This window comes from Saimiri boliviensis, chromosome 17 (assembly GCF_048565385.1).
Source record: "Saimiri boliviensis isolate mSaiBol1 chromosome 17, mSaiBol1.pri, whole genome shotgun sequence".
Taxonomy (NCBI): Eukaryota; Metazoa; Chordata; class Mammalia; order Primates; family Cebidae; genus Saimiri; species Saimiri boliviensis.
In genome coordinates this window covers 33,604,611-33,630,515 of record NC_133465.1, presented here as the reverse complement: position 1 = coordinate 33,630,515, position 25,905 = coordinate 33,604,611, and the positions used below count along the sequence as shown (strand labels likewise).

Below are 25,905 nucleotides of genomic sequence, written 5' to 3'. Positions count from 1 at the left end.
GGGAGCAGAGGTAGATGAGGGCCAGACCCCAAACCACAAATCTATAGCACAGAATGGTGTGGGGGGGTGGGGGACGATGGAGGTTGGCGGTGAAAGGGAACAGATGTCAAAGGCAGTCTTTATTATGAGAAAGCAGTGTTATCTAGGAAAGTCACACGCTGGTTTCTTTCTAATAAAATGACAAAGCAGATTTCTTAAATAATTTACAAAGGGCAGAAATTGCTCTTGACCAGGCTACCCCTCCCGGCATACCCACAGCACTCTGCATCGAGCATATAAATAGGTACCTGTGAGCCCAAGGTCTTAAGCCTGGAAATATCTCCTGTGCCTTCCTCTGAGTCGCTGATAGGGAAAGCAGGGATGAGAGTGGGGCCCTCAAGAGCCTTGGTACCAGAAACACAGACGGTGAGTGACTCTGTGGATGACTCCCCCAAAACCAGACACCTGGGTACATGGCTGAGCTCTCAGACATCAGATGGTAGCACTTCACGTTACAGATGAGGCAAATACAAAGCTCAAAGGCAGGTGTATAATGAGTTTCTAAGCTCAAGAGTCCCCTGGGAAAGCAAAAGGTACAATGCTCCCCACCTCTGCAAGACACTCTCCCCAAGACACTCTCAGGCTATGGCTGGCAGTCACTGATGGGTCCAGATGTGGCCGGAGCAGGGGGGCTCCAGGCCCCTTGTCAGTCAGGTCCTCATTAGCAGGGGCCCAGGGGTACTGATGACTCCTGGGGACTTCCTCCAGGAAGTGCATGAGGAAGCACAGACGTCCTTGGGTGTGAAGCCTTGGCAGTCAGACAGGGCTTGTTTCCTGCAAGACAGAGCTGCTTTTGTGCCCCTCACTGTGCTCCGTGTAGAAGAAGCAGGGATGCCTTTCCCTGTTCACTGCAGGGTGGGAGGTGCTGGAAGGCGGCTGTAGCTACCCGGGGCCCCCAGCATGCTCAGTTAGTGATGGGGGTTAGTGAGGTTAGCTCTGACCTCAAGTAGCAGGCAGATACTACTGCCTCTGCTGTGCCCATTAGGTCTGTGGGCTTTTTCTTTAATTTGCTCATGCATAAGGTGGAGGAGGACATTGAGAAAGATCTCGAGGGGTGCGCATTACCTGCAGGCACTTCCTCAGCCATGAATGAGAGAGACGATGTCACCACTAGAGAGAGGGGGAGGGATGGATGCCACTGGTTGTGGTGGGCTCTGAGAAGGCCCTCCCAGTCTAGGCTAGACAAGATCAGTCCCAGCCTTAGAGCCCATCATGGCCATCATACAAGTGGAATGGGGAAACAGTCCTAACTTAGGGGACATCCAGAACCGAGGCCCTGCCCCCAGGATGGGGTCATGAGCGGACAGACCAGGAACTCCATAGCAGTCATGTTGCTTTTCCCAATTCCATAGGCAGGGAGGGCACAGAGGAGCCATGGAAAGTTCTGGAGGCAGGGTAGGCTTTTCAGGAACAGAACCAGCCACATGTGAGGTTCCAAGTGATGGACAAACGTGGGGGCCCAAGGCCCAGAAGACCACACACATTCAGGGTACATCCTTTACCATCACCCCAGTCTAGGTTTTTATCTCTTCTTGAGTTTGAGATAAGGGACGCTGAGGCCCAGACAGGGGCAGAGACTGGCCAGGGTCACACAGCAGGTCAGAGCAAAACCAGCACCCGCCTGCAAAGATAGCTGGAGGGGCCTTTCCGGCCACTTCACTTTGAAGCATGGGATGCCAACTCACCTGTCTTCTGCCATGATGGCTTCATCTAGCTCTTGGGACAGCTTCTGAAGGTGCTGAATTCCCGCCCCCACCGGCTCTAGGTCATTGTCAGACTCACTGAATGAAAGAAAAACCCACACCAGTGATTAGTTGGAAACCCCTGGCAGGGCTCATACCAGGGTCTGGTCTGTGGGCCTGGATGACCCTGGTTGGCTGGGCTTCACTCCAGACCCTCACTCCAGGAAGTGACCTCAGAGCAAAGAACAGAGAGGTCAAGATCCATGAGGCCGAGGTCATGGGCAAGGGATTTTGCAGTTTCCCCGCTTGGAAACTGAGCCTCAGCCTTCCAGGTAGCATCAAAACTTGCTTTTGGGCTCACTAGGAGGTTTGGGTGGGTGTGATTGTGTCAGAGCTCAGCTCAGCTCTTCCTTTTCAGACAGGGAAACTAAGGTCCTGAATGGTTGATTGTCTCAGGTCCCTCACTAGCTCTGGGGGCAGAAGCGGGTCAGAACACAGAGGTGGAGAGTATTTTTGAAGTGTTCACGCGCCTTATTTTAGCCTCCAGGTTTGCTCCTGCACTGAGCAAAGCTACTCGGTCACTTAAACATGCATCCTGGTGACCACCGACGCAGGGGCGGCAGGTAGGCAGCCTTCCCTGGGAGCCCCGAGATGGGAACGGGAAGCTAGCTGCCAGGGTCTGCGGACTGGGATGAGCTTCACCCCCTACCCCGCTCTGGGCCTGAGAACTAGAAGATTCTGCAGGGCAGGCCAGCTTGATGTGTGGGGCAGAACATCCAGGTGATCTGGACCCCAGCCTTTACTCCTCGACTTCCTACAGGATGTCCCCCATGCTAAGCACCAAACCCCTCTGGACCTCCATTTCCTTACTTGTCAAACGGGAAAAACAGAGCCTGCCTTAATCACAGCTCAAGGTTCCTATGAGACTAAAGAAAGATGCTAGCCCTCAAAGAAATGTGAGAAAAATCCAACAGCCCAGAGCTCCTAGACAGCCTTAATTAGCACACTACCTTTTCCCCTGTAGCTCAGGTGGAAAGTTGAAATAAAACCCTTAGGAATCCAGTTGTTGTTTTGTTTTCTCTCTCTCTTTCTCTTTTTTTTTTTTGAGATGGAATCTCACTTTGTCACCCAGGCTGGAGTGCAGTGGTGTGATCTCAGTTCACTGCAACCTCTGCCTCCCAGATTCAAGCGTTGCTCCTGCCTCAGCCTCCCAAGTAGCTGGGATTACAGGCATGCACCATCACGCCTAGCTTATTTTATGTTTTTAGTAGAGATGGGGTTCCACCATGTTGGCTAGGCTGCTCTCCAACTCCTGACTTCCGGTGATCCGCCCGTCTCGGCCCCCCAAAGTGCTGGGATGACAGGTGTGAGCCACTGTGCCCGTCCTGTTGTCTCATTTTCTAATGAACAAATACATGCACTGGATCTCTGCTAAAGCAGGACATGCATTTAACAATAAGAATAATAATTACATGCTGTGACTCCACTCAGGGTGCCCCTGGGCCCCAGTTAGTGTCTAGGAGGTCAGAGAGCAGGGATTGTGCCCAGGCTAAAAGGCCACCAGCCCCAGGGTGAGGAACTGTCCTACTTGCCTGGGAGAGCAGAGGGGCTCTGTAGAGGAGCAGGGGCTCCGGAAGGCTGCCTCCCACCTCGACCGCCAGAATGGGTGGGCACATGAGCCCATCCGGGCAGAGAGGCAGTGATGCTCCTCCCAGTGGTCTGCGGGTGAGTGGGCAAGGGCGGCTCCAGACAGCCGGGTGCTCTTCTGGCTCAGGCTGTGAGTTGGGGAGCCACTGCCCTTCTGTGGCCCTCTCTTCCTCCTCCTGGCCTTCACCTGGGTCTCCACCAGCCACTTGGTGCCACTTTGGCAGGACTCCTGGATTCTCTGTAACAGGCAAATGGAAAGGTTAGCACAGACAGAACCAAGGGTGAGGCTGGGTGCGGTGGCTCATGCCTTTAATCTCGGCACTTTTGGAGGCCAAGGCGGGCAGATGACCTGAGGTCAGGAGTTGGAGACCAGCCTGGCCAACATCATAAAACACCATCTCTACTAAAAACACAAAAAAATTAGCTGGGCATGTTGGCGGGCACCTGTAATCCCAGAATCCCTTGAACCCAGGAGGCAGAGGTTGCAGTGTTGCAGTGAAGTGAGATCACGCCACTGCACTTCAGCCTGGGTGACAGAGTGAGACACTGTCTTGAAAAAACAAAAAACAAGGGTGAGCTACCACCACCCCTAGACCAACCAAGTGTCCCGTAAATACAGGCTGCTGTTAGTTTCCAGGGTGAGGGATGTGAATGACTCCTCATGGAATAAGTCCATGGCAGGGACCCAGCTCAGAGCTTCTGGATATGACAGCAGCTGTCAGCAGCAGGATGACCCCCTCCTAGTGCATGCAGCCTGTTTGTCTAACTCTCCTTCTAGACACAGATTGACCCAATGACTGTAAGGGAGGGCTCCAGAGAAGAGCAGACCAGCTTGCCTACCACCCCCAGCATACCAGGAGAGCATTTGGGTGGATCACGCAGTTAGGAGATTGAGACCAGCCTGGCTAACACGGTGAAACCCCATCTCTACTAAAAATACAAAAAAATTAGCCAGGAGTGGTGGCACACGTCTGTAATCCCAGCTACTTGGGAGGTTGAGGCTGGAGGATCACTTGAACTCGGGAGGTGGTGGTTGCAGTGAGCTGAGATCTCGCCACTGCACTCCAGCCTGGCGACAATTTTTATTTATCAAAAAATAAAAAAATAGTTTCCAAATAAGGACTAACATTTGGCTCAGAGAGCTCTCTGCAGAGCGTCTGGAAACAGCCACCCTCTCCCCTCATCTTCAGAATTCCCAATGAGACACCGAGGAGAAACCTCTGCAGTCTCCAGTCCTCTCGCTGAAGGTCTATCCATCCTAATGGCTTCTGTCCTTCTTAAGTGACCCCTCTACACCTCCAGCTCTGAGTTGAAAGATGCATCCCTTAAAGGGCCTGTAGACCCTTTAAGGATGTCATCCTGCCAGCACATCTCATTTCACAGCATATCCCCTCTAATCAACCTTCTAGGCAGTTCCGGAAGTTTATCCCCTGCAAGTCCAGACCCTTAGCCCCCTCAGGAGCTTCTCTGCTTCCATTCCCTTCTCCATTATGTAGCTAAAGGGCAAATTCTAATATGCTAATTAGACCAGACTTTCCATTGTTTTAGAATCCTACGGACTCCTGATCACTCCCAGGAGAGTCTAGGCTCCTTTATTTCCTTTCTCCCTGCCGTGCCTTGCCCTGTGTCCTTTGCTCATTCCCAGACTAAAATTCTGGCTCTCCTCAGGGGTCCACGGACGAGTGGGCAATCTTGCTTTCCCTCAGCTCCAGGCCTGGACTTGGCACTATTTCCCCTGCCTTAAATACCCCTTGACCTTTGCTTCCCTGGGTGAACCCTGGAGTCACCTCCTCTGAGAAGCCTTCACCGACTAAGCTTTCGTTTGGTGAGCCCTCACTATTGGCCACTTGCTTGCAATTTCCTATCATGTACAGCTCTTATCACTTGGTAGTGTGAGCATCTGTTTCCTCCAAGACATGCTTTCATTCATTCATTCAACTATTTGTCCAGCACCTATACATGCCAGGAACTATTTGGGGTGCTGGGGAAACAGCAGTGAACTAACCAAAGTCCCTGTCTTCATGTAGTCTATATTTTTGGAGGCTCTTCGAAGGCAGGGACTGTCTGGCACCAAGGTAACCATTCATAAAAAAGATGGTTAGTATTGTCGGTATTACCTGGGACATGGCACCCAAGGCACTCTTAGCTGAGCGAGCTGCTGCCTGGAGGCCCTGCTGCCCTGGCTCTGGGGTTTCCAGGCGTTTCCAGGAGGGGCCTGCGCGGAGGTTGAGGTTGACGGCTTTCAGGGGCAGCCTCCTTTGGAACTGTCTGCACAGGGACCCCAGGGCCCTGGAGGAGGTCTCCTGACGGCTGGCCACAGGCTGCAGCTCCTTGCTGTCCTCCAGCTGCTCCTGGTGCCGGAGAGATCTCCGGCGCACGGAGGTCCCCATGCTCTGCCACCGAGAAGCCATCTGCCTGGCCAAGTCTTTTCTGCCCACTATACCCTGGGGAGGTGGGCAAAAAGCAGGTCAGCAAGGCATTCCCCATCTGCATTCCCAGGCCCCACAGAGACCCTGGGCGCAGGGGAGGAGATGGGATGCAGCAGGATGGTGGGGGAGTTGGCAAGTGTGGGTGCAGAAAGGAAGATGCTTCCTGGAAGCATCCGGGTCAGCAGCATTTCTGCTGTCCTGCACTTCAAGTTTCCAAAACAGCTGTCTTTTCATCCCAGCCTCCTTCCTCTCTCAGCCTCAGGCGAGGCAGGATCAGGACACTCCAGAACCGAGCCTCAGCGCCGGGCCTGGACACGATTACCGTCTCTTTCACCAGCTCGGCTAGACCCACCGCACCCCTGCCCAGATCCCGGCCTTCCCACCAGACGGGCCCCCGACCCATTCCGATCCGACGCTTGAGGTACCCAGACGCACCCGCACGCCGTGCATGTCCGAACCTGAGGCCCTCCTGCTCTGAGCAGACGCCCCGCCACGGTCCCGCCCGCACTCACCCGACACCAACGCTGATCACACCCGAGCGCAGCTGCTTCTCGCCCACTGCAGCAGATTTGAAACACTGCGCGGCCCTGCCCCGGCCCGTCCTCACAGCTGATTGGCTCCGTTGCCGGCCCCGCCGCCGCGCCGGGCATCCGATTGGCTCCCTCTCTCGCGGCTGCAGATGCTGCGCTCGGATTGGCCCAGGCGTCCCCATTCATTGCTCCGGCCCCCTCCCGGCCTCCTGCCTCGTGGCTCCTGGCTTTGTATCCTGCGTCCAGCCCGCGCCGCCGCCCACCGCACGCCGGATCCCCTCCCTGGAGCGCGCATAGGTCCAGGCTGCTCTGACCCATGGGGTAAAGGCGGAGGTCCAGCCACCGAGACCCCATGGCTCAGGCTCCAGGTTCCGCAGCCGGCAGGGACCACCGCCCAACCCGCCAAGGGGCCTGGCTTTTCCTTCTTGCTCAGTGATTCATTCAGAAAGAGCCAGGGGCTGGCAGCGCGGAGTCCTGGATTTTCCAGAGACGTTTTCTTTCAAATTTCCCTCCTGACCCTCCCTTCCTGTGACTAGACACTGCCCCTCTCTGAGTTCCCCATATTCGCCATCCACACTCCGCCCCCCTAGAAAACGCGTCCTGGAAGTGGGGATAGACCAGAGGGTACCCGTCTGCCCTCCTCCCGCCCACTGCAGCTCCCTGCCCCTGCCTTGCCCCAAGCATCTCTCCCTCCCTCCAGCGGAATGCCTACCTCTCCTCTCCTTAGCATCCAAACAAAATAAGCCATTATAAAGCTCTCTCCAACTCATCCTTCTCCTTTCGGTGACCTCAAAGCAGCGCTGCGCACTACCCCGGTTGGTTTCTTTGTTACTTCTACCGCACAAGAGCCTGAGATGATGGTTCCTTGAGGCTCTGTCTTTAACCTTCTTCTTTTCTGGGTGGTCTCACCCACTTTGGCCTCAGTGATTTCCCTCCAAAGGATGATGATAAGGATGATGTGTATATGACACTTAGTATGTACAGGTCCTGGTGTTTTAAACAGTTTATTAACTCATCTGACCTTCGGCTGTGGTTTGACTATGTCCCTCGAATTTCAAATGTTGGAAATATAATACCCAAATTCATATATGGGTGGGATTTTTTAGACATATAAATTGTTACTTATTCAAATTATACAGCACTGAAAAATAAGTGAATTGTAACCAGATCACTCCTATTTAGCTGTAACTTTGTATCTTTTAACAAATTTCTCCTATTCCTTCCTCCCACCTACCATTCCCAACTTAGGTGAATATCAGAAATATCATGTTAGATTTAAAAAAAAGCTATGCAGACAGAGTATGACACCATGTAAGTTCAAAAGCAAAAAACTAAACAATATGGTTTAGGAATATACAGACACATTTGTGGACAAAGCTGTTATGGAAAGCAAAGGAATTGTAAGCACCAAAATAAAACAGGTAGTCATTTTTGGAAGGGTGACAGGAGAAGAGGATGTATTGAGGAAAGGGCTCAAAGGACTTCAAAGGTAATGTTCTATTTCGTAGGCTGGGTGGTAGCCACATGGTTGTTTACTTTCTTCTTTTTTACCGTTTTTTAGACAGGATCTTGCCCTGTTGTCCAGGCTGGCGTGCAGTGGTGCAATCATGGCTCACTGCAGTCTCAAACTCCTGGGCTCAAGCAGTCCTCCTGCCTTGGCCTCCCAGAGTGCTGGGATTTCAAGCATGAGCCACCTTGCCCAGCCTTTATTATTCTGTAAATCATATATGTATATTTTATATGTACCACTTTATATATGTGTGTATACACATACCTGTACCTATAGTAGTTTGCAAGTATGAGCTACTTTGTAATTTTCTTAAAAAATTAAAAATTGACAAGTAGTAATTAAACATTTATGGGGCACATAGTGATGCTTTGATACTTGTAGAGTGATCAGATTTGGGTAACTGGCATATTCATCATCTCAAACATTATCATTTTTCTATGTTGGGAACAGTCAATATCTTCCTTTTAGCTATTTGAAACTATGTATTATTGTTTACTCTAGTCATCATGACTAGATGACTCTAGTCATCCCACCGTGCTATAGAATACTAAGCTATTTACTCCTATTTAGCTGTAACTTGTATCTTATTCCTTCCTTCCACCTACCATTCCCAATGTTTAGTATGTTAATGAGGTGAGGCCTTTGAGAGGTAATTAGCATTAGATAAGAGCAAACAGAGGCCCAGGAGGTGGCTCAAGCCTATAATTTCCACACTTTGGGAGGCCAAGGCATGTGGATCATTTGAGGTCAGGAGTTCGAGACTAGCTTGGCCAACATGGTGAAACCCTGTCTCTACTAATAATACCAAAAAATTAGCTGGGTATGGTGGTGCATGCCTTCATCTCGGTTACTCGGGAGGCTGAGGCAGGAGAATTGCTTGAACCTGGGAGGCAGAAGCTGCAGTGAGCAAAGATCGCGCCATTGTACTCCAGCTTGGGTGACAAGAGCAAAAATTCCATCTCAAAAAAAAAAAAAAAAAAAAAGTCAAACAGGGTGGGATCCCCGTGATGGTACTGGTAGCTTTAAAAGAAAAAGAACAGTGACCTGAGCTGACAGGCACACTTTTGCCCTCTAACCATGCAATGCCTTCTGCCATGTTACATACGGCACAGCAAGAAGGCCCTTACCAGATGCCAGTGCTATCCTCTTGGACTTCCCATCCTCCAGACCATGAGCTAAATAAGTGTCTTTTCTTTATAAATTATGCAGTCTGTGGTATTCACTTGTAGCAACAGAAAATGGACTAACACCCTCATTGTACATTTGATGAGGAAACTGAGAATAGAGAATTTGATTGGGCCCAAATTTCACTCAGTTAGTCTACACCAGGGCCAAGGATTCAGACTTCATCAGTCTAGGACTAGGATATCTGTGCCTAACCACCATACCACACTGTCCTTTCTCAGCCCCTAATACCTCCAACCCCAGCTTGGGCCTCTCATCTGACATGTATAGCCAACTACTTCCTGGGTCTCATCTCCTCTTGGGTACTGCAGGCATCTTAGATCTACATACCCTAGCTAAAGTCACCCTGGTCTCCTCGACTCTCCTTCCCCTCCCTCATATTCCCTCTCTCATGTCTTTCCAAATTGTATCAAATAGGTGTCTGTGATCAATTAAGCACTGTGCTAAAAAATGGGCCACACGTGTGCCTGTAATCCCAGCTACTCAGGAGGCTGAGGCAGGAGAATTGCCTGAACCCAGGAGGCAGAGGTTGCGGTGAGCCAAGATCGCACCATTGCACTCCAGCCTGGGTAACAAGAGTGAAACTCCGTCTCAAAAAAAAAAAAAAAAAAAAAAAAAAAAAATGAGCCACAGAGGTCAACAAAGTAGATGCATTCCTTACCCTCACAGAGCTCAGATCTAGTGTGTGGGGAGATACAGACACGAATGGATTAAATAAACAGTAATCAATTAATCAAAGAACTATGCAAAACTTATCTTATTTAAAGCTGAGACCAAGAGAATGAGTTAGAACTATGCAAAACTTATCTTATTTAAAGCTGAGACCAAGAGAATGAGTTAACGAGGCAAAGAGTGTGTGTGTGTGCGTGTGTGTGCGTGTGTGTGTGCGTGTGTGTGCGTGTGTTCTTCTTGACTGAGAGAACAGCATGTTTAAGGAACAAGCATTCAGTATAAGAGACCCAGCACACACGCACACACACACGCACACACACACACGTGAACTGAAACAAAAATTTCATGACACAATACTTGACTATGTGTGATATGCTCTGAAATTTTATTTTCTATTTCATAAAAAATAAAAAAATAACCTCGATGGTTACAACCCACTACATTTACTTTACAAGGGTCACTAATGGGGTATGGGTTGTGGTTTGCAAAATACTGCTCTAGTCTGCCTGTTCACTTTGTTACTACAGTGAAGTTGTTTATCAAGAGTCAGAAATGCTTGCTTTCAAACCTGTTTACAACAGTTGTATTTGTTACTGTAGTTAAGGAATTTAATTAATGTCTTTTGCCAATGAAATACAAGGGGTAAGAGTTGTTGTTTCTGTGAGAACTAGGTTCAAAGTGGGGTGAAGGTGAAACACTTAAGAACAAGCAAAGCCTCTCAAACTGGAGTGTCTTATCGCAATTGTCTCCCCAGTGCCTGTCATGTCACAGGCATCCCTAATAATAGCTGGTATTTTTTGAGTCCTCACCATGTGTCAGACGCTCTGCTAAGTGCATTTATTTTCTCTCTTCTTTCTTAATCCTCAAGCAATTCTATGAAGTAGGTACTATTTTTATTTCCATTACAGGTGACAAAAGTGAGATGCAGCTAGGTGAAATATCTGGTCCAAGATTGTGTGGAATGTCAGGACTGGAGCTTAAATCCAGTGTCTGACTTCAAATCCTGAATTCTTACCCTTAGATGACACAGCTTCATTGAGTATCTGGGATGAAACAATGAATGCATGCATGCGTAAAGATGCCGTCCCTGCTTGGAGCTTTCCACCCTCTTCCCTCACTCAGAATGGTAACTGGCAGGCCAGGTTAATGAAGAGCAGTCTCCATGGCAACAAGCAAAGGGGGAAGAAACATTTTCTTCTGAATGAGAAGCTTTTCCCTTTTGCCTTCCATTGAGTGGAGGGAAGGAGGGAGTACTCAGGGGAAGCAGGCTCCTAGTCCAGAGGTTGGTACAGGGGTTTCTGTTCTTGATAAGGAGGAAAAATCAATCACTTGTTCCTAGCAGAGGCTTAATCCAGCATCACCCTTGCCTCTGCTGGGGACAGGGATGAAGGAAGAACTCCAGCCCTGCTCTCCAGGGGCTCTTTGTCCAAAAGCAAAGATTCCACCAGTTTCCTTGACCTCCTGGAACTGTCAATTTGATGGAAGACACAGAAATTAAACACATCATTGTAAACAGTTACAACTGTGGAAAATACCATGAATGTGAAGTTCCAGGGAGAAGCGAGAGGGCTTAAGGGAAGTGGAAAAAGTGGCTGGAGCTGGAGGTCAGGGTCGTATTCCCTGAACATGTGGTGTTTTAAGTGAGGAGCTAGTGGGCCACTGTTGGGAGTCTGGAGCATTGTCAAGTGTTAAGACTGGGGAAAGCCTGGGCAAAAAGGATGGGGCTGAGATCAGGGGCTGGGGGTAGGGGATAGGGTGGCAAGAGATAGGGTCTGTAGGCCAGAGAAGGAGTTTAAAATCTGCCCTGAAGGTGGTAGCAACTCTTTGCTGAATTTTAAAAGGGCAGTAGATTACTGGAGTGGCATTTTAATAAAGTCCTTGAGGAGACTGGTTTCAAAGCTGCTATTTTTTTTGTTGTTGTTGTTTAGATGGAGTTTTGCTCTTATTGCCCAGGCCACAGTGCAATGGCATGATCTTGGCTCATTTGTTGGAAACTGAATCCTCAAATTCACATGTGGATGACATTATGGGTGGGGTCTTTGGAGGGTAACTAGGATGAGATAACCTCACCAGGGTAGGGCCCATGATAGGATTGGAGGCTTTACGAGAAGAGGTAGAGAGACCTGAGCTGATGTGCATGCTCTTGTCCTCTCACTGTGTGATGCCTCCCACCATGCTATGGTGTAGTAAGAAGGTCCTCACCAGATGCCAGCACCATGCTCTTGGATTTCGCAGTCTCCAGACCCATGAGCTACATAAATGTCTTTTTTAAAAAAATAAATTGTGCAATCTGTGGTGTTCAGTTATAATAACAGAAAATGAATTAAGACTGGGGCCAAAGGGTTTCTGGAGCATCAGTCTGAAACTTGTGGCCCAAGCCCAGGCACAGACCTGGAGTGAATCCTCATTCTTCTCAGCAGGGAAACCAACCCCCCACCCCCGGCATCAGCTTCAACATCCCCTTTTCTTCTCGCCCCCACCTCCCCCAGTCAACCACAGGCTACGTCTGTCAGTTCTACTGTTTAAACATCTCTGCCTTGTGTGTGTGCCCTTTGACCCTCTACAAAGGGAAGCAACTGAAACAGTGGGAGAGTCTTAAGAAGGTGAGAAGAGACGCAATAGGATCTTTTTCTGCCACTGTGAATTATATTACTGATAGAAAACTGCCTAAGACAAAATCTAGTGCAGTGAATACAGTGAGTTCTGGCATCTGGTGAGGGCCTTCTTACTACATTCATAGCATGGTGGGAGGCATCACACAGTGAGAGGACAAGAGCATGCACATGTTTGAAAATCGACTTTAAATGAAATTACCTATAAGGAAACCACATTTTTTTTTTCCTCATCAACATTATAATGAAATGATGACGTCGATTGAAATGATGTTATTTGAGGACCTGGTGTATGTCCTTTCACTTCCAACTGCAGTTTGCAAGAACCTAAAAGGATATGAAGTGAGAACTTACTGTACTTATAAAGCCAAAAACCATGTAACCATCACCTAGGTCAAGGGTGAACATTGCCAGTAACCCAGAAGCAGACACTTGACACCTGCACGTGACAAGTGTGTTCTCCCTCTCTCTTTAGATTTTTTTTTTTTTTTTTAGACAAGGGAGCCTCCCTCTGTTGTCAGGCTGGAGTGCAGTGGCGAGAGCTCAGCTCACTGCAACCTTCGCCCCTCAGGGTTCAAGTGATTCTCCTGCCTCAGCCTCCTGAGTAGCTGGTATTATAGGTGCATGCCACCATGCCCGGCTAATTTTTGTATTTTTAGTAGAGGCGGGGTTTCACCATGTTGGCCAGGATGGTCTCAGTCTCCTAAACTTGATCCTGCTGCCTTGGCCTCCCAAAGTGCTGCGATTACAGGTGTGAGCCACCTGGGCTGGCCACTCCTGAAACTTTATGGTTATCCCTGTTTATTCCTTTGTAGTTTTGCTATGGCTCTGATGACTGGGGGAACTCCAGGGTTCTTGGTCTTGCGCCAATAGGATTAACGACACGAACACACATGCAGTGTTTTTAAGGAGCAAAAAGTTTAGTAGGCAAGAAAGAAGGAAGGAAGAAAAAAATAGCTCCTCCATACAGAGACAAAGGGAGGGGGGATTTGAATGAAGAGAAAACCCCGTTTGGCGAAAAGTGGCTGCTTACATGAGGAGGCGGGAGGAGGTGGTATTTGGTTTCCACAGGGCCCAGGGGATTGGTTTGACTAGGTGTGTCATTTAAATAGTCCGAAAAGAAAAAAACCTGGCCCTCCCACCTTAGCTCTTTAATATGCAAATGCAGGTCACCAGGATGTTCTGAACACATGGTGTTACCTGGAGGTGGCCATGACAGTTGGTACACTTGTGACAAAGAATAGACAGTGGAAATTGCCATATGAGTGAATCCAATTTCTAATGGCCGATATTTGCATATCAAGGCTTGCCAGCCTGGATCTTTAAGCAGCCTTTTGCTGTCAGAAAAGAGATGGTAGCAGGGTGCGGTGGCTCACGCCTGTAAGCCCAGCACTTTGGGAGGCTCAGGCGGGTGGATCACGAGGTCAGGAGTTCGAAACCATCCTGGCCAACATACTGAAACCCTGTCTCTACTAAAAATACAAAATTAGGCCATGGTGGTGTACACTTGTAATCCCAGCTACTCGGGAGGCTGAGGCAGGAGATTCCTTGAACCCAGGAAGCAGAGGTTGCAGTGAGCCACAATCATGTCACTGCACTCCAGCCTGGGTGACAGAGTAAGACTCTGTCTCAAAAAAAAAAAAAAAAAAAAAAAAAAAAAAAAAGAAAAGAGATGGTTCGGAGGGTTGCTTTTAATTGCAGGGAAATTTCGTTGGAGAACCTTTACCCTTACTATCTACCTAAAAATTATTTCTTAATAACTCCTATATTAGTTTTCCTAAGTATCCATTTTACCTATGCATACAGACGTCTCTAGGTTGCCGTGTCGCTGGAGAAAGGATGGAAGAGAGGAGGGGAAGGTTTTCTGCAGCCTTCCACCTTCCAGGGATGGAGACCTGACCCTTGGGGGTCTGGCCAGGGCTCCCTGGCCTTGGCCAGTTGGCCCAGGTTTGATCTCCTCTATGCCAATGGCTCTTCATGGGAGGCAAGACTTTCAGGGGTGCCGGATTTCAGGGTCCCATTCACTGCTGCCAGCCTCTCAGCCTCCCTTGAGAGGAACGCAGCAGAGGTCAATTTTTCCATTTCAATTGGGAAAAGGCAGTTGAGTTAAACGAGAGACACCCAAGGCCACAAGGTCAGTAAATAGGAAAGGGTCAGCCCTTTGAACTCAGCTGTATCTGGCTCAATCCAGTCCTCCTCCTTCTTCTCCTTTCTTCTTCCTTCTTCTCCTTCTTGTTTTTTTTTTTTAGACACAGTCTCATTCTATCACCCAGGCTGGAGTGCAGTGCAGTGGTGTGATCTCAGCTCAGAGCAACCTTCATCTCCTGGGTTCAAGCGATTCTCCTGCCTCTGCCTCCCGAGTAGCTGGGATTGCAGGCACCTGCCATCACTCCTGGCTAATTGTTGTATTTTTAGTGGAGACGGGGTTTCACCATGTTGGCCAGGGTGGACTTGAACTCCTGACCTCAGGTGATCCACCCACCACAGCTCCCAAAGTGCTGGGATTATGGCCATGAGCCACCGCACCTGGCACAGTCTAGTGTTTTTCTCTCTCCCTGTAGCAGAGTCCCTTCCCTCTGCAACAAGTGAGCCTGGTGTCAGGAAAACGGTTTGGAGCTGAGTCCACCACCCTCAGGGTGTGGAGGCGAAGGAGCTTGAACTGGCCACACGATGGTGCCAAACACCAAGTCTTCGCATGTTTGGCCGCCTGGAAGGGCGTCCCGGATGCCCTGAATGCACTCCGCCTGGTTCCCAGAGCACAGGGCTGAGGCCCTCCAAAGGGGAGGGAATAGGCGTCCTCCCGCAGCCAGGCCTTGCAGGGGAGGCAGGAGCGGGGCTGGGGAGGGCGCTCAACTTTACTCAAACCCACCCCGACTTTTGTTCCCTGTCTTCCTTCCCTCCCAAGCCAGAAACCTGTCCCCTCGTCCCTTGGGCCACCATCGCAGGGCCTCCTAAAGGTAGATCCTGGGCAGGGGAGAGGGAACGGGGAAAGCAGGCAGGTGGTTGGATGGCAAGGGCCGCTGCTGCCCTGCCTGGCCTGGGGTCCTCAGGGGCTTAGAGTCTGTGCTCAGCCCAGGCCTCCCCTCCTTTTCCCCTTCAGTGGCCTCCAGGCTTCTCTCCTGCTCACTCCTCCTCTCCTGCCTTCTTTAAGAAAGCTCGGGGGACCTTCTTCCTTCTTGAGGGGGAACAAAACTCAGGCCTAGCACACCCCTGGCGTGTGTCAGGCAGGGACCCAGAATCACTGGAAAGAGTGATGGATGGGGTAGGAGGAAAGGCTGCCTGCTGACCACAGACCCGCGTGGCTCTCTGATGAGAAGCGGGGCGCCTGGGGCACCGCCCCCACGGTCTGCCCTCCCCCGCCACTCCTCCTGGCTGGGCAAATCCCAGCGTCTCAGGCGCCTAAGTGTCGTCCCCGGAGGTGAGATTATCTCAGCCTGTGCTGGACGCCGCCTTTTCTCCTCCAACTTTTCCTCCTCCAGCCATGGATGCCGCTCTGCTCCTGAACGTGGAAGGGGTCAAGAAGACCATTCTGCACGGGGGCACGGGCGAGCTCCCAAATTTCATCACCGGATCCCGAGTGAGTGGGGCCCCTCCAGAGCAGATAGGGTCTCCCAGAGCAGGCTCCACGTTCCAGGTGTGCCCCGAGGCACTGTAAACAGCTTTCAGCTTTGCCCCAGAACATCCAGGCAGCCCCAGCCCTGGGCCTCCGGGGAGCTCCCAGCGTCTACGCCTTCACGGGGCATTTTTGGTACTTTGCAGATTCCACTTTTAGCATGAGCTGAGGGGAAAGACTTTTAGGAATTTTCTGGACGAAGAAGAAAGGGGGCCTCAGGGGTCTTGGCATTTGTCCCCAAACGTCTGTTGGGCTTCCCTGGACTGAAGGGTGTTCCTGTGGGCTTATTTGAGGAAGGATTTCTGGACAGGCAGGGCTGTGGGGAGTGGAATGGGGTCCATAGGGAGGGGGTGGGCTCCTCCTCCCTGGGGGATGCAGGCAGTGTGGAGGTGCTCTGGGGCTCTGAGGCATCTGATGGGGTGAACTGAGTGAGCCGACCGAGGACACCTGGGATTTGGTGGCCGGGAGGTGGCTTCTGCCCGGTCTGGAGAGGTTTATCTAGAGCAGAGCGCGCCGTCTCCGTGACCAGGTGATCTTTCATTTTCGCACCATGAAATGTGATGAGGAGCGGACGGTGATTGACGACAGCAGGGAGGTGGGCCAGCCCATGCACATCATCATCGGGAACATGTTCAAGCTGGAGGTCTGGGAGATCCTGCTCACGTCCATGCGGGTGCGAGAGGTGGCCGAGTTCTGGTGCGACACCATCGTAAGTTGGCCCTGCACCCAGTTGCCTAGGGCTGGTCTCTTCCGGGCTCACCCACCCGCTCTGGGGGGCTGATGTGTTTTGGGAAACCTGGGACTGAAACAAAGCCCTGCAAAGCCAGTCCTGCAACCTCATTCCCCATTGCTGTGCGTGTGAAGATGGAGGGAACAAGGCCTGGAAGGGGAGGCCTGGGTCGTGGCTGGCTGGTGCGGTGTGGGAGCAGGGCTGTGCCCAGCAGGAGGGAGCCAGCTGCTTCACAGTCTTCACGTGTGTGTGTGTGTGTTTGTGTGTGTGTGTGTGTGTGTGTGAGAGAGAGAGAGAGAGAGAGAGAGAGAGAGAGAGAGAGGAGAGACAGAGAGAGAGAGAGAGAGAGGGAGAGAGATGGTCTCGCTCTGTCACCCAGGCTGGAGTGCAGTAGTGTAATCACGGCTCACTGCAGCCCTCAACTTCCTGGGCTCCGGTCATCCGCCTACCTCAGCCTCCAAGGAGCACACCACCACACCTGATTTTTGTATATTTTGTAGAGACAGAGTTTCTCCATGTTGGCCAGGCTGGTTCTGAGCTCTTGGGCTTAAGCAATCCTTCCAACTCGGCCTCCCAAAGTGCTGGAATTATAGCCGTGAGCCATCATGCCCCATCCAGTCCTTGCTTTTTATGCAGTGTGATTCAACCTGGAGATTTTTTTTTTTTTTTTTGAGACAGAGTCTCATTCTGTTGCCCAGGCTGGAGTGCAGTGGCATGATCTTGGCTCACTGCAACCTCCCTCTCCCTAGTTAAAGCGATTCTTCTGTCTCAGCCTCCAGAGTAGCTGGGATTACAGGCATGTACCACCACACCCAGCTAATTTTTGTATTTTTAGTAGAGATGAGGTTTCACTATGTTGGCCAGGATGGTCTCAATCCATCTTCTGACCTCATGATCCACCTGCTTTGGCCTCCCAAAGTGCTGGGAATACAGGTGAGAGCCGCTGTGCCTGAGCTAGATCTGGAGACTTTATAGAGTATGATTAGACCAGCACTGGTCACTTCTTTGCCTTCCTCCTCACGTTGCAAGTTGCCCCTCTCTATTTATGGCACTGCGTAAGTTACTCTTATAAGTTAGCTTCCTTGCCTTATGGCAGCACCCACTGACCTTTAAGCAATGTTTCTTATGAGAACTTTCAAACAAAAACAAAAGTCAGCAGAAAGTATAATGCACTTCTAAGAACACATCACCCAGTGCCAGCCACTATCAACCCACAGCTGGTCTTGCTTCATCTTCCACCCTACCCACTTCCATTCTTTGTCCTGCATGGTTAAAGTAAAAGCCAGGCACCACATCACTTCATCTGTAAATACTAAAATTTGTATCCCTAAAATATGAGGATTTTTTTTGAGACAAACTCTTGCTGTGTCGCCCAGGCTGGAATGCAGTGGTGCATTCCTCCGTCTCCCAGGTTCAAGTGATTCTCCTGCCTCAGCCTCCTGAGTAGCTGGGACTACAGGCACATCATGCCTGGCTAACTTTTGTATTTTTAGTAGAGACAGGGTTTCATTATGTTGGCCAGGCTGGTCTCGAACTGCTGACCTCGTGATCTGCCCGCCTTGGCCTCCTAGAGTGCTGGGATTACAGGTGTGAGCCACCGCACCTGGCCAGATATGAGGATATTGAAAAAACTTGACCATGACATTGTTATGAAGTCTTTTAAAAACTCCAGTAATTCCTTAAAGCCATCTAATATCCAGTCACTGTTAAATTTTCTCTGGTTGACTCCTCTTTTATTCTTTATAAATGAATGAGTTTGGTTTGTTTAAATCAACAACCAAACAAAGTCCCTGCATAGCGCTTTGTTGATGTGTCTGTCAAGTCTATTTTTATCTATAGGTTCACCTTCTTTTCTTCTATTCTTCCTTGACATGGATGTGTTGAAGGAATGGGGTCATTTATCCTGTACAAGTCCCACATTCTGATTTTCCTGGTGCTTTGCCCTGAAATTGTCTAACCTGTTCCTTTATTTCCCATGTTTTTGATACATTGAAAGCTGAGTCTAGAGAACTTGGTAAAATTCAGATTATTTTCTCTCTCTCTTTTTCAAAAAAGTCTGCTATGGATGATACCATATACTTTCCTTTGAGAGAAGTCCATGACATCTACTTGTCTGTTTTACTGTGATGTTAAGAGTGATTGGTGAGCGTGGGTGTTGACAGCCTGATCCATCCATTCCAAAGCTACCCCTAGACTTTCACCATTGATGGCAGATACCCAGACTCATTATTTCATCAGAGGCCACTGACCTTTTAAATGAGCATTTCGGGGACAGTTTGAACCTGTTCTGTCTTTTATTAGTTGTGTGATCTGGGGAAGTCCCTTCTTCTGCCTGCTACTCTATTCCTTCATTTATAAATAAAGAAAACTCTAAGTTAAGGAGTTGTTTTGGAGATTAAATGATATAACATATGAGGGCAATTAAAACTTAGAGCTATTATTTTGAGCTAGAATTTCTTTTCCCTAAGGTGGAGTTTTACTCTGTCACCCAGGCTAGAGTGCAGTGGCACAATCTATGCTCACTGGAACCTGTGCCTTCCAGGTTCAAATGATTCTCCTGCCTCAGACTCCTGAGTAAATGGGATTACAGGTGCCCACGACTACACCCAGCTAATTTTATTTTGTATTTTTAGTAGAGACGGGGTTTCATCATGTTGGACCAGGCTTTACCTCAAGTGATCTACCTGCCTCAGTCTCCCAAAGTGCTGGAATTATAGGCATGAGCCACAGTGCCCGGCCTAGAAAACATTTTGAGATTAACTTCTTCACTTTACTAATGAGAAAACTTAAGACTCCAAAAAAAGGAAAACCTGTAATGGCTCAAACAGGTTAAGATAAAAGATCTGGGTGAGACACCTGGTTCCCTCTTTATCCTGCACCTGTTTCTCACAATGTACAATAGAGTTGGGCTGCAGTACCATCCTCTGCCAGTAGGTGATCCCACCCAACATGTTATTCATTTCTTCACTCATGTAGCACATATTCGTTGAACATCTTTCCTTCGTACCAGTCCCTGTGTTTTTCTTCCTTCTGATGTTTTTAACTTAAAATCTGTTTTATTTTTATCAAGTCAAGGCTTCAGAAAATTGGCTTCTTTGTGATTTTAGTGAGTTTAAAAATATATCTATTGACTTTGGGACTCCAAATAGAGTGAGGGACTCCTGTACTTCAATTCATGCCATATGAGAAGCAAGGCTTGGCTGCCACCAAGAACCCCCTCTCCATAGGATACATGTTCATTAACACATGACAGCTGAGTGCATAGAAGAATGTCAATAAATTATTGATTAGATGATTGATTTGTTGTTTGCAAAACCACAAGCTGTTGTCATTCCCATAACATGGGCGTGGCTTTTTGTTTCCTGTGGAGTCTGTGTTCCTTTGTCCACATTGATAGTCACATGACTGCACTGCCCTTACAACAGGCTGAATTTTTTTTTCTGAGACGGAGTTTCGCTCTTGTTGCCCAGGCTGGAGTGCAATGGTGTGATCTTGGCTCACTGCCACCTCTGCCTCCTGGGGTCAAGCGATTCTCCTGCCTCAGCCTCCCGAGTGGCTGGGATTACTGGTGCCCACCATCATGCCCGGCTAATTTTTTTTTTTTTTTGGTATTTTTAGTAGAGACAGGGTTTCACCACATTGGCCAGGCTGGTCTCAAATGTTTGACCTCAGGTGATCTGCCCCCTTGGCCTCTCAAAGTGCTGGTATTATAGACGTGAGTGCCCAGCTGGTAACTGTTATACCATAGTAACTATGGGTTTTCCCAATCGCCACACCCCTCCCATCTCCTCACCCCAGCCCATGGCTGCCATGATTGTGCACATGTACACACACACACACACACACACACACACACCTTCTAGAGTTATTTCTTCACCTGCATGCCCACCTCTTATCCATCCACCCACTTGCCTAGGCATCAATTCATCCATTCTTTCCTTCAACCAATCTTCATTCATAATCCAGTCTTTCATCACTATGCCTGCATCCATCATCTCCTGTCATTCATCTGTCTGTCTACCTATCTATCTATCTATCTATCTATCTATCTATCTATCTATCTAATTAGAAAACATTCACTGGGAACCTCACTTGGCCTGTGCTGTATGTTAGGAATGAAGCAAGTGAAGCTTCTAGCCCATAAGGAACTTGAATTCTGGAGGAGCACACACCTAAACAATTGTAATGCAGGGTAGCCAGTGCCACAAGATAGATAAGTGAGGGCAGTGTGCTTTGGGACCACAAAAGCACACTTAGCTTGCTGGGAGCCATGGGGTGCTGAGCTAGGGGCTGCTGAGTCAGGGCCGGGGTGCTCCCTCCCTGTAGCAAGCTGATTCTGGGGCCTCTCCCTCCCTTGGTCCAGCTCTAATCCCAACAGGCTCAACAGCCATCTGCTCGTCTCTTCCATGAAGAGGCAGAAGGCATTTCGGGCTAATCTCAGCTGGTGGTGGGATGGGCGGGGTGACCTCTGTCTCTGTGCTGGTGACCTGGAGGCAGCGCTGAACTGCTGCACGGAGTTTCATCTGCTTCTCTTCCCAGCAACATGTTGCATGTGGGGCCAGAACTGGGTCATCTCAGAAGCCAGTCCAAGGAGATGGGTTCTCAGAGAGCCTAGTTGGGGAAATTGAGGCCCAGCATGCATACGGCATGACTCACTAAGGCTGCACAGCTGATTTTCCCAGCCCTTCTTCATTCCAAGAGTGGTAACCTCAGCTCCCATTGTGGCTGAGGCTGTGACGAGCCAGACCTATGTCTGCACCATCTCATTTAATCCCTACAGCAGCCCTAATACCAGACAGGAGCAACCCAGGGAAGTGGGCTTCAGAGACGTACAGAGACCTGGGCTCACTGCTAATCTGCAGCAGTTCCAGGATACCAAAGTGACTCTCTTGGACCCCGGAGTCCTGTCCCTTCCACTGCGCCACACTGCCCTTCCTGTCAGTCATAGGCTTTGCAGAGCTCAGAGTTTCCTTGGGGCAGAGATGTGTTACAGTGGACCACAAGGGCCAGAAGAGGTAGCCAGAGGCTAAGAGCTTATGGCCTCTGGAGCCAGGTTTGAATCCTGGCTGCATATTTCCTAGCTGTGTGACCTTAAGCAAGTTGCTTTGCCTCTCTGGGCTGTGGTTTCCTCATCTGTAAAGTGGGTATAATAGTGCCTCCCTTCAATTGTCATAAGGATTAAAGGAGCTCATGATAGTGTAAAGTGCTTTGCCTGGCACACAGTGAATCAGTTAGTGGCATAGTGAGGTGGCAGGATTCCTGCTAGGAGGGGCTCTGAGTAGAGGCCTTCTGTGGCCTACGTAGCTCTCAGCAGGTAGCCCAGATGCCATCTGTTTCTCTCCCCAGCACACGGGGGTCTACCCCATCCTGTCCCGGAGCCTGCGGCAGATGGCCCAGGGCAAGGACCCGACGGAGTGGCATGTGCACACGTGCGGGCTGGCCAACATGTTCGCCTACCACACGCTGGGCTACGAGGACCTGGATGAGCTGCAGAAGGAGCCTCAGCCTCTGATCTTTGTGATCGAGCTGCTGCAGGTGGGGCTCAGGGTAGGCAGGGCTGGAGGGCTGTGCCAGGACTAGAGAGGGACAGCAGGCATCACGGGCACCCCCTATCCGACTGACCATTGAACAGTGCCCTGTTTCTCTTTAGAGCATCAGTAAGGGTTCATAAACCACAGGGGAATATGAATTTGGAAAAAAAAAGGCCTCTGCTTTTTCCACGCAAAAAGTCGATTTGGTGCTGGGCATGGTGACTCATGCCTGTAATCTCAACACTTTGGGAGGCCAAGGTGGTGGATCACTTGAAGTCAGGAGTTCGAGACTAGCCTGGCCAACATGGTGAAACCCCGTCTCTATTAAAAGTACAAAAATTAACCTGGCATGGTGGTGTGTACCTGTAATCCTAGCTACTCAGGAGGTTGAGGCACGAGAATTGCTTGATCCTGGAAGGTGGAGGTTGCAGTGAGCCAAGATCGCGCCATCGCACTCCAGCCTGGGCGACAGAGTGAGACTGTCACTAAAAAAGAAAAAAAGAGAAAAGTCTGTTTGGAGCCAATTTTTAAAAATGTGACTCATTTTCATTTTGGAGGTATTTTACTCCTGTGCAATGGCGTGATCTCGGCTCACCACAACCTCTGCCTCCCAGGTTCAATCGATTCTGCCTCAGCCTCCCGAGTAGCTGGGATTACAGGTGTCCGCTACCACACCTGGCTAATTTTATAGCTTTAGTAGAGATGGGGTTTCTCCCTGCTGGTCAGGCTGATCTTGAACCCCTGACCTCAGGTGATCCACCCGCCTCGGCCTCCCAAAGTGCTGGGATTACAGGTGTGAGCCACTGTGCCTGGCCAGCATTTTACTTCTGTTGGTTATCCACTTCCACTTTTTTCCCAAGAGTTTAAGATTATAACCTCCTACTTCCTGTGGTTTGTGGATTCAGACTTGGTTCTCAAGTAGTGGGAGAGGCTGCATGGAACTCCCCACATCCTCCCAGCCAGAGCCCTAGAGTGATTGACAGCCCATGTTTGTGGATTGGTGGGAGAGGGTTAGGGCCAGGGTCAAGGTCACGTTGGGACTCAGCTATGGCCAAGAACGGGGCTCAGCCTGAGAGCTATGTGAGTGAATAAAAATAAAATGAGAACTGTGTCAACTCAGGGCCTTTACAGGCTTACTGTCACAGTCAGCTGTGTGGTCTGTGCACTGCGCAAGGTGTACCGGCATCTCCTCCAAGGTGCTCATGATAGGCATTGTATATTGGTATTGCTATAATGACCATCTTCCAGCAGATGGCAACAGTGCATTGTTCTAACAAAACGAGTATTCCTGACAATTTTCTTTCTTTTTTTTGAGACGGAGTCTCACTGTTGCCCAGGCTGGAGTGCAATGGCGTGATCTCAGTTCACTGCAACCTCCACCTCCCAGGTTCAAGTGATTCTCCTGCCTCAGCTTCCCAAGTAGTTGGGATTACAGGCACGTGCCATCACTGCCAGCAAATTTTTTGTCTTTTTAGTAGAGATGGTGTTTTACCGTGTTAGCCAGGATGGTCTCAATCTCCTGACTTCGTGATCCACTCACCTTGGCCTCCCAAAGTGCTGGGGTTACAGATGTGAGTCACTGCACCTGGCGACAATTTTCCGAATATTAGAAGTGACGTGTCTTGAGGAACGGGCACCTTTTCCCTGTGTGCACGAAGGCACTGATTTAGGGCAGGGTTTTCGGCCTTGTTGCTTCTTTCCCTTGTCTGTATGCAACTGACCAGCAAGCATGACTTCAGGGAGACGTGCCAGGGCCTACTTTCTCTGGTCCCTGCTGGGGTGAGGACCCCGGGGTTCCTTCCTCAATGACCCGCAGCTCTGGGGCCAGGTTGATGCCCCAAGTGATTACCAGAGGGAGACCTGGAACCTGAGCAATCACGAGAAGATGAAGGTGGTGCCCGTCCTCCATGGAGAAGGAAATAGGCTCTTCAAGCTGGGCCGCTACGAGGAGGCCTCTTCCAAGTACCAGGAGGCCATCATCTGCCTAAGGAACCTGCAGACCAAGGTGGGAGGCCGCTGGCAGGGGGTGAGAAGTGGGGCTGCCTCTGGGGGACCTGCCCAGTGCTGGCCAGGGTGGGGCGAGGGTCAAGCAGCAGCCTGAGGTCACGGCTGACCTTCTTTTTGGGCAGGAGAAACCCTGGGAGGTGCAGTGGCTGAAGCTGGAGAAGATGATCAATACCCTGATCCTCAACTACTGTCAGTGTCTGCTGAAGAAGGAGGAGTACTACGAGGTCCTGGAGCATACCAGTGACATTCTCCGGCACCACCCAGGTGCGCGGGGCTGGAGGGGTGGGCAGCAAGGGGGCACCCAGCCCAGGGCCACAGAGACACCTGTCACAACCTCCCTGGACTTTCCTTTCCACCCCACCAGGGCACCAAACTTTGTCTCCAGCCAGCCGGGTTTCCTAGCGTGTGTCACTGAATCCTGGGTGATCGATGGCCTGTGCTTGGTGTGGGGCCTTTTATTTTAATGTGTATTTGAATGCTTACCAAGGAAACTCACCAAGCTTGTGATTTCGGTGGAACAGTAAACAGGCTTTTAAAAAAGAGGGACAATCAATATAGAGAAAAATATTATGTCGATTCTAGTATAGGGGCCGCTGGTACTAGCACTGACTTAACACTCCGACAGCGCTCACAGTAACAACATCCAGCACTTGGCTCATCCATCAGGCACAAGTCCTCTGCGTTTTGATTATCTCATTTAATCCTCATAATCCTCATAATCACCATATGGGGGAGGTGCAGGGAAAGGGCCTGAAGGTTATCTAATTTAGGGAGTGTCTATAAGAAAAAGAAAACAAAGTTAAGAATATAAAATTAATCATAGGGCCTTGAAAAGGAGAGGAGGAGGTACTGCTATTATGATCATCATCTTCGTTTTACAGTTGGGGAAACCGAAGCACGGGGGGTACAGAGAGTTTAAGGATCACGGCACGGCTAAGGGTCTTGTAGGCTGGTGAGTCCCAGCTGGGCGGGGGCTGCCTCTGAGACTGGATGCTCCCCACAGGCATTGTGAAGGCCTACTATGTGCGCGCCCGGGCTCACGCGGAGGTGTGGAACGAGGCCGAGGCCAAGGCGGACCTCCAGAAAGTGCTGGAGCTGGAGCCGTCCATGCAGAAGGCGGTGCGCAGGGAGCTGAGGCTGCTGGAGAACCGCATGGCGGAGAAGCAGGAGGAGGAGCGGCTGCGCTGCCGCAACATGCTGAGCCAGGGGGCCACGTGGTCCCCCGCGGAGCCACCCGCAGAGCCACCTGCAGAGTCATCCACAGAGCCACCCGCAGAGCCACCTGCAGAGCCACCTGCAGAGCTAACCTTGACCCCGGGGCACCCACTACAGCACTGACGCCCTGAGGCCCACAGCCAGCCTGGCACCCAGGCAGGGAGCAAGTGGCCTGGTCACTTCTGGTTCAATTGACCAGGATTGTGTTGTCGCTTTTTGAAATTTAAAATTAATCTTTGAAATCAAAGTCAGACATGCCTATGGTAAAAAAAAAAAAAAAAAAAAAAAAAAAAAAAAAAAAATCCAAAGGGCACAGAAGAACTTATGAATGAATAAAAGCCGGTTTCTCCCCTACCTGTCCCATTCCTTCCGTGCCGTGGTTTTAACTGACCCTGTTTTTTGTTCTTCTGGTAGTTTTCTCTATTTCCAAGTAATCTGTTTAAACCAGTTTCTCCACCTGTCGATTTTACCCCGTGTCAATGACAAATGAGGATCTGATGACG

At 50.0% G+C, this 25,905-nt stretch overlaps 2 protein-coding genes across 7 annotated transcripts; one reads left to right on the top strand and one right to left on the bottom strand.

Annotated features, from left to right (window-relative positions):
- Positions 1-106: 106 nt before the first annotated feature.
- PIMREG (PICALM interacting mitotic regulator) lies at positions 107-6,348 on the bottom strand. The gene is made up of 5 exons (XM_074388529.1): positions 6,310-6,348; positions 5,486-5,812; positions 3,314-3,606; positions 1,725-1,820; positions 107-1,149 (listed from the first exon to the last, which is right to left on the bottom strand). The coding sequence occupies exons 2-5, from the start codon at positions 5,777-5,779 to the stop codon at positions 1,119-1,121; spliced, it is 714 nt and encodes a 237-aa protein (XP_074244630.1). The 5' UTR covers positions 5,780-5,812; positions 6,310-6,348; the 3' UTR covers positions 107-1,118.
- A 9,439-nt stretch (positions 6,349-15,787) lies between these two features.
- On the top strand, positions 15,788-25,608 carry AIPL1 (AIP like 1 HSP90 co-chaperone). Of its 6 annotated transcripts, none has more exons than XM_010341796.3 (6): positions 15,788-15,883; positions 16,515-16,628; positions 21,996-22,184; positions 24,009-24,185; positions 24,310-24,451; positions 25,191-25,608. In XM_010341796.3, the coding sequence occupies exons 1-6, from the start codon at positions 15,788-15,790 to the stop codon at positions 25,523-25,525; spliced, it is 1,053 nt and encodes a 350-aa protein (XP_010340098.1). In that variant the 3' UTR covers positions 25,526-25,608.
- The last annotated feature ends 297 nt before the right edge of the window (positions 25,609-25,905 follow it).